Source organism: Pteropus vampyrus, unplaced genomic scaffold, assembly GCF_000151845.1.
Source record: "Pteropus vampyrus isolate Shadow unplaced genomic scaffold, Pvam_2.0 Scaffold152, whole genome shotgun sequence".
NCBI classification, from domain to species: Eukaryota; Metazoa; Chordata; class Mammalia; order Chiroptera; family Pteropodidae; genus Pteropus; species Pteropus vampyrus.
This window is the reverse complement of record NW_011888933.1, coordinates 365,502-376,813: the sequence shown is the minus strand read 5'-3', so window position 1 is coordinate 376,813 and position 11,312 is coordinate 365,502. Positions and strand designations below refer to the sequence as shown.

Genomic DNA, 11,312 nt, shown 5'->3' with positions numbered 1-11,312 from the left:
TGACCCAGTTAGCACTTCCCACACAAGGTGCTGGATCTGTAAAACAAGAAGAAATTTGTGCAATGCATGAATACTTATGCCTCTGTTAAAGCGGCTACAGAAATTAAAACTTGAGATAAAAAAAAAAAATCTGTTTAAACTGCTATTTTTCTAACAGCTAAATTATATTAATTACTTGAAGATAAAAATCTCTTTGGCTTTGTCATACTTGTCTGTATTTTTAATACAGTTTCCCATGAGACATGTGGCATGTCAGCATAGCTTTCTAGCTTTCCCCAAAAGCCATACACATCCAACCCACTTACTTAAACTTGCTGACAATCTCCCTAGGGATTATCAACCCCTGTAAATGAAGTCTTGTGATTTTTATAGGCAGTCTCTTCAGTGCTGACTTTCATTTTTGGAATTAATAACACATCATACAAACTATAGTCTATGCATAAAAACGTTATAAATTTTATGATATTACTTGGTCTCCAGTATGCATTTTACTCATAAAATGAACTCGTTATATTATAAACTCTGCAATTTTCTGATGAAAGCAATGTAGATAATCTAAAAATGTATTTTCTCAACTTAAAACAAATTTTCGTCTTAGGTTTGAAATATACCTTGTCCTAAAATTCTTGAAATGTGACCAAGATATTGGTTATATATACACCTTAAGAGCTCTGTTTATCAAAGGAACAATTCTAACAGAACCTCAAGATATTTTTCAGATATGATTTCATTGTAAAACCTATGGATTAATCAAATTTTGTACGAAAAAATCCATAAAGAATATTTTAATCTATATTCCCATAAATGAGTATTCTTAAATTAAGAGGTATCCAATGAGAGTCTCTTGTTCTCACATAAATATACATCTCTATCATTGATTATAAGCATTTATCATGTGTTCTTATTAAATGTATACATTTAATTTCTTATATGTTTATACATTTTTAATTTTCATTTTACTTCATAGTTTGGTTTATTTTGTGCTTTTGTTTGTTTTCTTTCATGGCTAGAATTCTACCTTGTCAAAGATTCCTGCCTTACAGGGTAACACAAAGTCCCCAAGATGCAGCTCAGCCTGCCCTAGTCTGATTAAAAGGGCTACTTTTTCTGACAGTTTTTTAATACAGCCCACCTCAGCAGGCTCCACAGACGGTTTGCCATACTCAGAATCAGGGAATAAGGTAAGGCAGCAGGTCAATCAAAAGCGCAGAAAGGAATATCATTTGAGAAAAGATTATAGGACACATTTCAGTAAATGAATAAAAATAAAGACTTTAAATTCTAAAATGGTTGACATATAAACAATAGACCTTATGAAAAACAAATGCAAATTAAAAGCTTCAGTGAACGTTCTAACCATTAAAAAAATTAAAAACATCTTTCTCTAGGTATGCCATCCATTATTAATTTATTATTTATTTGCTATTTAATAAAATTCTAAATACAAACAAAATATATTAAGTGTTACATATAGCATATTATATATAATGTTGTGTAATCTAATAACAAATTGTATCACGTATAATATAACAGACAATTTGGACTCAGCATCAGACATATCAGGATTTAATACTAACCTCTGCCACCTACCAACTTGATGATCTTGAAAAAATTACATGAACTGGTTAAACCTGTTTCCTTGATATAAAATGCATGTGATATTTTGTGGTGAGAGTTAAATCATAAGTGGATGTGCTTAGAGTTCCTGTCACATAAATGTACAATATATGGCAGTGGTCATTGTTAGGAATATTATGCATGCAGATTAATAAATTATGCTAATAAAGATTTTTCAGTAAGATTACTAATTTACTATAACTTATGTAATAAACTTATTTTATCTATGTTATTTAAAATCAGAACTTCACAATTAATTAGTAACCCCAACTCCAAGATAATATATTTTTATAAAACCTCTAGGCAAATATGAATTCTTTCTAAGTTTCAAAGTAAAAAATGCTTATAAGGATGTGGAATTCAGTAGTGTGTATTAAAAGAAATTCATCTATCAGCACAGGAAGAAAAGTAGCCAGAGCAATGTAATCACTTTGTGTAATTAAAATAAAGATTCGCGAGAACCCCATGTCCTTTTGTTTTCCCCAATCAGGATGGAGTAACCAAGAGCCCAGAAAAGCGTTCTTCTCTGCCCAGACCCTCGTCCATTCTCCCTCCTCGCAGAGGTGTATCGGGAGACAGAGATGAGAATTCCTTCTCTCTCAACAGTTCTATCGCCTCTGCAGCACGGCGGACTACTAGTAGGTTTATTTTGGTTTGGCTTCCTTTGTAATCATTTTTTTTTAAATCCCTTAAGTGGAGTAGAGCTTCTGCATTTATACTTTTCACTTTTCAGATAAAACATGCTTGAAAAAAAGGTTTCATTTGTCCTAAGAATTAGAAAATCCAGTGTTGATGGGTCCAAAAGAGCATTTTGAATCAAAACGATTCGTGGAGGAGATGAGTACATGCTGCTTTATTATCCATTAAATAGAAATGAAACAAGGTCATTTTTCTCAGAATATATTTCTCTTTTTTCAAGTTTAGGGTAAAAAGAAATTTTGAGAGAAGTAATTAATAGAGAAAGCCAATAGTCATGGATTTAAAAATATATATATCTGTATAACCTTCATCCTTATTAGAAATCCAAGTTCAAAAATCTAATTGGAAAGTCAGCAATCAAAATCTAGGATCCTACTCAAATAGTTAAGAATTTACCTTTTAATGAGGCTGTAAACATAGCATGTTCTGTGCAGTAGCTTGAATTTCTTGTGACTGATGGCCCATCATGAACTGGTTGGAAGTTATCACAATTTATGTAAAGAATATAAAAATGTTCCAAATATTACCCACTTATATGTTGTGTTGCTACAAAAAGACTCTCTAGTAAACATGTGTTCAAATTACTTTCATAAGTATGTTTATATTATAACAAAAATAACTACAATTTTCAAACACTTGTAAGTGCTAAAATCTGAAGAAACAGTTTCATTCAGTTTAATTAACAGTGCTGGTGGTTAGATATTAATAACCTTGTTAAATCTACTGATTAAAAAAAACTAACTTTATAGAGAGGGTAACCTGTACAATGCTACACAGCTAGCAAGTGGTTGAATTTGATTTTCAGCCCACTGATAACTTCACAACCTGTCCTCTTAATGTCATCTTTATATTTATTTGGAGGAAATAGTTCTACAGAACTGTTCTGTAGAGTCACTTGAATAATAGTATCTGTCATTTAAAATCTATTACAAAATGGTGGAAATTGCTACTACTATCACATTATACTTGTTTTCACCACTTATTTTTTAAATATTGAATAATTGGCCCACTTAAAATGCAACTATTTTTCATGACATTTAAATAGTGTTTTGGTTTTTTTTTTTTTTTTACCTACAATTAAAGCATTTATTATAATTAGAGCAATTGTGCTCTACATCATTTAGTTTTATGAAGTATTAACATCCTTGAAATATGTGCTAGGAACACTGAAATTACTAAAACTCTTTTTTACCTTAGTGAAAATTAAGTATTCAAATGAACTTGCAAAGAAGGCACGTAAGAGTCAACACTATCTCCTGAGGAAAGATTTAACTCCAAATATCTGGAGTTGAAATTGGCTTAACCCTGGGAATATCATGACAAGACAAAAGCATCAAGTGCTCCTCAAAAGCACACCTTGAATTATGCTTGCATTTGTTGCTATGGAAACAAAATTATACTTTATCTGTAAAGCCACATCTTCAAACCACTGTGTTCTGTCCTTTAAAATGTATCTGTATATAAATTGCTTTTTATGTTCTGAGCTAATTCTATTTCTATTTTCCAACTGTACTTAAATACATAAGCACATTTCATTGTACTATTTGACAGCGAACGTAACTGATACTCTGATAATCTAAGGACATAGGGTTTATTTTATCTCTACATAGCAATAGCTAAAAGGCACAAGGACAATTAGAAGAGCATGCAATTTGCCTGTCATCTTAATTGCACACAAGAATGTTCTGGCATTTTGTACAGCTATTGAAACAATTTGAAAGAAACAATGTTATGCAGTAAGTTCATTTAGCCTAAGAGGATGGAAAGACATTATTTATGAGTAGTTGACAAGATAAATAAAAGCATGGTTTAATAAAGTAACTCCTGAAATTTTTAAATTGTTTTAGTGTCTTAGAATTAACTCTTTTTAACTTCAGAACATTCAAGAAACACTCATTTGTTATTTTGATGACTAGAACGTAACTTATTACAATAAAAACTTATATCTGTTGTGCAGCAGTGTTAATTAATGGCTTAATAGTAGTGATTTTTCCTAATTCTCCAGATGCAACACAACACCTTTATCCTTTGGTTTTCTAAAGTTTAAAGCCATTTTCTGAGTATAGAAATGATACTTACCTTTAAAATTTTTTTTCTTTTAGTTAAAATGATTATGTACATCCAGGATATTGCTTAAGCTTCATCTTCGGGAAGTAAAAAAAAACATCTCAACACACTTTGATGAATTTTGAATCCAGTTTGTAACATTAAAAAGAAAATATTTTGAACACCTCCTGTGTTCAGGTCCCATGAAAGACACTAGTGGTAGGTACACTGACAAATAATACAGAGAAGATCCCTATCCCCAAAAGATCTGAGCTATTCAGAGATGATGAAGTCATAAAGAAAACCTTTAAGGAAGAAATAAGGTTTCTAAAGAGATTTTTTTAGAAGGACATACTGACTGACTCAAGCCTACATCAAAAACTTGGTCTGTAAAACAAACTTAGTAGAGCCGAGTTGGTTGTGGTTGTTGTATCATCCTGGTCTTGAAATGCCATTTTTTGGAAATCAATAAAAATGCATAGTAATTTATCACTTCAGTCTTCTCATATCCCATTTCATATTGCAAATTGAAGCATTTACCTATGTTTAGCCCTTATGGTTACAAGACCAGAAGGACACAGGGCAACTTTCATTTGATACGTGGAAACGGTTCACTGAAAGAGGAAATAAAATTGTTCTGTTTCTCCAGGAGATTGAGCCTAGATCAATGAGTAGATTTACACTGTCTGTATATTAGAATTATCTAAGAAGCTTTCTTGAGCGTACTACTTGTAAATATTTAAGCAAAGATTAATTGTCCCCCTTGTCAGGAAGAACTTCCTGCACTGATGATCAGTTACATTAGATGGCTCTAAGATCCTTTCCACTTCATTGGATTAAAATTAATGAGTTATACCTTTATCCTCTATAAAATTTCTAGATAATTTGTTGATTTTTTTACAAAGTACACATACTCAGTAGTAAAAAATGAAAGTATGCCCTTCCTATAAAATACAAAAAAGTAAAAGAATTTGTACATTTATGATTGGAATCAATGTATTATTCTAAGAGAAAAGGTTTTTATGTTAAGAGGAAGTTAAATATTAAGAAGTTAAATATTATACCTGGCTTAGAGTTTAGTATCATCTGGGTAAATGAGCCTCAACGTCCTCATTTTTAAATCAGGGATAAGAAGAGCTGCTTCTAATGATTGCAAGTAGTTTTTTTGGGGGGGTTGTCAGATGTTTGGTATTCACAAAAGTGCTTTGAAATCTGTAATATGTACTTTTATTTATATCATTCTTTCAAAAAAGCATTTGAAATGACATTCAGAAACACATTTTAAAAGATAATATGAGAGGAACATAGTATAGGAAAATGGGGGCAAAAGAGTTAAATGACAAAATGAGGCTAGGGTCAAGTTGAGGCAAAAAAAAAATGCATCTCATAATATTCTGTGTAATTGACTGAGAAGGATTATTAATTTGATTCTAAACTGCCAAACTAGTAATGAAAATAGAGGAGAAAGAACATTCAGGTACAAGATTTACTGTGAATATATTGTTAAAACATCCTAGTTTTCTAAGGAGAAAAATAGACTTTGGTATTAACAGCTGAAGTAAATTTCCTTATAAAGGAAATACATGGTGTTGTAGAACAAAGTCTGATGTAATTGAACAGCTTTCAATAAATGCATTTGCAACTCACATTACTCCTCGGTATAATCCGAGGAAGTAACTTTGAAACATATTTCAATAAATAACTTTCTACACAGGCCAAAATTATGTCATCTAAATACACAGTTTTATGTTATATCCACCTGGATGTCAGAATGAATTTACTACACAGAAAAATGAATCCTCCGCATACCATACAAGGAATCTTCAGGAAATATGAGCCCACATAGAACATTAAATGTAGATCTTTTTTGCAACCAAAGGCAGCTTTGTATGCTCTAACAATCACACAAGTAAAAAAATAGTTTTAAAACATTCGTAGTAATATTTAAGAAAAACAAATCAGGAAAACTCAAATTTTACTCTTGCAGTGATAGCAGTGAAATTTCAAAAAACGTCACCACATTATGAGCCTAAAAAAAGGAGGCTCTCAACTTTCTGAGTGTTGTTGTAATCCGTACTCTAAACACTTTAGAAATTTAATGTATTGCAAGTTCTAACAATTATGGGAAGGAAGATACTTTGAGGAGAACTTTCTGATGCTATGGTTTTGGTTTTGTTTTATTTGTTAATATAGGGTCAGAGCCAATTCGCAGAGCAGGAAAAAGTGGCACTTCAACACCCACTACCCCTGGATCAACTGCCATCACTCCTGGCACCCCACCAAGCTATTCTTCACGTACACCAGGCACTCCTGGAACCCCTAGCTATCCCAGAACCCCTCACACACCAGGAACCCCTAAATCTGCCATCTTGGTGCCCAGTGAGAAGAAGGTCGCCATCATACGTACTCCTCCAAAATCTCCCGCCACTCCCAAGCAGCTCCGGCTTATTAACCAACCACTGCCAGACCTGAAGAATGTCAAATCCAAAATCGGATCAACAGACAACATCAAATACCAGCCTAAAGGGGGGCAGGTAAGAATCATTTAAATAAGTATGTGCTGCCAGGTGTGAAATCCCACTAATTATTATGATGCCTTCCTCATATTATAAGCTAACAGTTCTTCCAATAATAGGGAAATAGAGCTGTTAAAGAGTTACTGGTTACAATTCATCGCCAAGAGTTCGGAATGTGTCTGAGAAACCTAGCTTATAAAATATAATGAAAATCATATGCCAAGTCCATTTCTTCTGGTTATTATTAGATAAAAATTGATCTGACCATATAGGAGAATCTTTCATTTTATTGCCTAACAGACCTTTTCTGAATGTATCTCTATTGCTTTGTGGATTTTAACTTTCAAGAGATTAAAATGACATTTATGGTATAAATCTGATCATTCTATTTTAGATCCTGACTGTGAGTTCATCTGACTCTATTTTAGTGATTCGAGTTTCATCTCCTTCTTTCTTCCTCAAGAATTTCCGATTACATCTAATACAGTCTCTCCATGTTCACTCCAAAATCTCAGCATGGTTTACCAAGTTTCTTCTCTGGCTGCTATTACCTAAACATTGCAAAGGGAAGACATTCATGTCGATAATAAACAGACAGTTCTATACAGTTCCGATGACCAAAATGTTGTATCAGAACCCTATTTAAGATCTATTGTATTGAATAGAGTTATTAGTAAAGCTATACCTATTAACTCTTAACTGCACCTCCAAAGCAAACATTCATATCTTTCCTAAACATGGAGCCTTGAGTTCTGAACCTTGCTTGTACACTGTGCGTTTGGACAAAACAATTAGCCCGGAAGGAGATAATACAAATGTCATTTACTATTTCCTTTGCAATATTGATTTACCCATGGGATAGTTCGACTTTTCTTGTCATTGAAGAGATAAAACACCCATCCTTGAGAGAATAGAGAAAGTAATAATTTTTTTTGTACATGAACAAACTTGTAATGCCCTTTCACCATCCCAAGAATGCCTTTCCTTTCAACCTCAATATTATTTTCTGCCGTTCTTTCTTTTGTCTCTTATTTTCTGCCACTGATTTTTGGTATCTCTTCTTCATGCAGAGAGAATTTATTTTTAGGGCAGGCTTAGAAGAAAGAGCTAACCAAAATGTGAAGCTATCAAGGACACCTACTCACTATTGGAACAAAAATTTAGTGTTACTCCTTCCTTTAGCAACAGAATTATTTGCTGTTTCATGATTCTGTTCAGGAAAGCCCCAAAAGTTAAGAAAAATCAACCAAAGTTAGGTCCTTAATATGTCTTTTTCAGAACAACTATAACATTCTATATAATACTATAGTCATAGAAGGATGCTCTGTCGTAGAAAGATGTCATTAAAAATATGAGCTACAAAAACTCTTTTTAAGTAAAAAACAAATTCTATCAAATTTAAACTTATAATTCTAAAAATCTCTTAGTATTCTTATATTTATCTGAGTTTTTCACATCCAAGAGAAAGAAATATTTTGGGCTTTTTGGAAATATCCAAATTTCATATTATTTTTATATTTTATACATAATTTAAAAGAGTAAGTTGAATAAAATCAATTTAGTACCAATTTAAAGTTTGTCATTTTAGTTTTGGGTGAGGCCCCCCTTAATATAGAGTAATATTGTGTATATTTAAAATCAATTCTCTTCATAAATATCCCCATATTCTAGTATTCTCCTAAATTAAATGTGGGGTTTACTTCTTATATTCTGGAAAATATTGGTACTGAAAAAGAATCTGTTTCTTTTTAGAACCACAAGGAGATAGATTATTTTCAAGATATTGCATTGAAACTAAAAAAAAAAAAAAAAAAAAAAAAAAAATTGGAATAATTATTGATATAGTTTGACATGGAAATTTTATAATGGGATTTTATTGAAAGTGCTCTTCAAGGTAGAGACAAAAAGAGTGGTTTTAGCCTCAACTTTTCTAGAATCACTGAGGTTAAACCAATCCGAAAAATATGAAAACATTTATTTTCGTCTTCTGCTTCTTTATCATATCCGGTTGTGAATATTTTTGTCTAATTTTAATTGACTTCTACTATACTTGGTACTTGGTAATTTATAAAATTGATATAACGATGTCTTATTCTCTTGACTGAACTAAACTTGCCCTAGAGATTATGGTAATTAAGGACAAATAAAGACATATGACAAAAATTACAGAAAGAACAAAAATAGCCTCAAAATCACAGTGTCATTTGAAGAAACTCTCTTGTTTAATAAAGGAGTTGTTAACCTGCTGCAAAATTATCCTATCTCAGCTTCAGATAACTTTGGAAAAAATTCATAACAGTGAAGTTATGAAGTGACATTTGTTGGAAAAGCAAGAGGTTCTCCTCACCAAGATAAGAAACAGATGGAGGAAGATATTTGCCTTCTGTTTTGTCATAGATGACATCAATGCATTTAAATTGGAGGAGGAAGTGAATTGGGAAATTGAGATGCACTGCAGTTGAACTGTCATTGTAGGAAAAATATATCACTCAACACTTTAACACTATCCCCTTAAAAGCCTCCTTTTAGTGTATGATCTTCTCAAGTACAGAGAGTGAGGACAGGTTCTTTTTCTGTACATGTTAAACTGGAGGTTTTGATTGGATCATCATAGTTTCCACTTTATAGAATGACTAGGGAAAACTTTTATGCTAAAACTTCTTAGAAATTATCAAGCTGATGTGTTTAACACATCAGATAACCTTTGTTATCTGATTGAGAATTCATAAATGTACTCTGTTGGGCAAATTAAAGCCACTTGTATGTTGTTCTCGATTGTAAATTAATTATCCTAGGATATTTGAACGGACAGTAGCCAACTCAGAACCACTGAAAAGGACAGGACAATAGTGATACTTTCTATAGAAGCCAGATTTTGCAATACAGATATGTGGTCTGTAGGTATTGAGAAAAAATAGTCACACAATTCTTATTAATAAAAATGGGAGTAAACTTGTAGATGTAACTTTAATTCTTCTGCATAGGCTCTATTACCATAAAATTTAGAATGGTTAGATTGTATGTAAATGATTTAATTTTAAAAGCTTTATTATTGTTTTAAAGTTTGTGGAATCACTAAGAATTGGAAGAAAAAATGTACAATAAAAGATATATGTGTTTTGGGAATTCAACAACTTTCCAAGTTAGGAAGCTTTATTATTTGCTCCAATTGGGACATTTATTGCTCTTCCATATGTGTAGGTTTTATGCTTCTAGCTGTTATCTCTCTTATTAAAAGTCCCATTTTGTATAGGCAAGGAGGCTTAGCTGAGTGACTTAGTTCAGCTTAGCAAATCAGTGCCTAATGGCATAGATAAACTAGCTGAAAATAAGAGGAGCATGACAGAAAGCAATAAAGTTAATCTGTTCAGCTAAAACAAATACATTCTATTGGAAAGAATTCACTGTAGATAGTGAGCTTGGCTAATTTATCTCAAGGCAAAAGGTAAGACTATCTTATTAAGTGTATTAATTTGAAACCATCTAAATGTAGTTAGCTCCCTAATCTAACATTAAGTCTAAATCTAAAATTTAGAATAGTTTTAGTTTTTTAAGAACACAATTACTTGATTAAACAAAGATAGGAAAATAAATAATTTCTCTAAATGCATGGCATAAAGACATTTAGCCACCAACTCAATGAATGGTACTTGGTACTTTTTCTGTGTATGTCTTATAGGCACATTAACTTATGGACTATGTCTACATGTTTTGACAGGTTTCTTGTTTTTTCTCCATCAGCCTTATGAAGATCAGCATAGAAAGCACAATTTTTGTACCCTGGTAACAGTTGAAAGTTACTAATGAAGTAGTTTCACAGAAGTTGTTTTCATTTACAGCTTGTTGGATAGGGTGGTTAGGTAGATCATGATCTCTACAAGGCCATTTCTATGGATTTGATGGATTACCTTGTAAATTATGTATTTCAGCTTCACTCATGGAGCAGTCAGTCATTTTCAGGTCAGCTGGGTTAAAGATAATAGTATCTTAAAGTCACTCCTTTTTAAGAAAACAATAGTACTCATTTATGTAACAGATCTTGTAGAATTTGTCAGCCTATTATTTCTCAGTCAATGTTACCCTAGCATCTTTTTAAAAAATTTATTTAGATAAATTCATTATAATAGAACCTATGAAGTATACCCTTATAATCTAGAAATAAAGCAGTCTAATTTCTGTCTCTCAGTTCTATATGGATATATCAGATAAAGGAACATTTGATGTCAGAAATATTCACCTTATATTTGAACTTTCATATATTCACAGAATAATAAACAGAAGTCCTGACATTACCTACATCTTGCACATAGGGCTTCTAATATCACCCTTTAATGCCTGAGCTTTAAAGTCAGATTCTATCATTTTTATTTAGTGAATAATCATTTGTCTACAAAGTACGCAATTTTATATACCTTAGTCTTTGTTTGCTTTAAC

General features: G+C 31.9%; 1 protein-coding gene across 17 annotated transcripts in view; it reads left to right on the top strand.

The window, feature by feature from the left end:
* The window catches only part of MAP2 (microtubule associated protein 2), a 259,216-nt gene that overhangs the window by 235,416 nt on the left and 12,488 nt on the right, over window positions 1-11,312 (top strand). For 14 of the 17 annotated variants that reach the window (XM_011369630.2, XM_023536262.1, XM_023536263.1 and 11 more), the window contains 3 exons: window positions 1,011-1,181; window positions 2,108-2,255; window positions 6,556-6,896. In XM_011369630.2, coding sequence (XP_011367932.1) covers window positions 1,011-1,181; window positions 2,108-2,255; window positions 6,556-6,896 — 660 coding nt within the window. The remainder of the gene's footprint in view (window positions 1-1,010; window positions 1,182-2,107; window positions 2,256-6,555; window positions 6,897-11,312) is intronic. The other 3 variants (XM_023536274.1, XM_023536272.1, XM_023536277.1) reach the window with 1 other exon arrangement.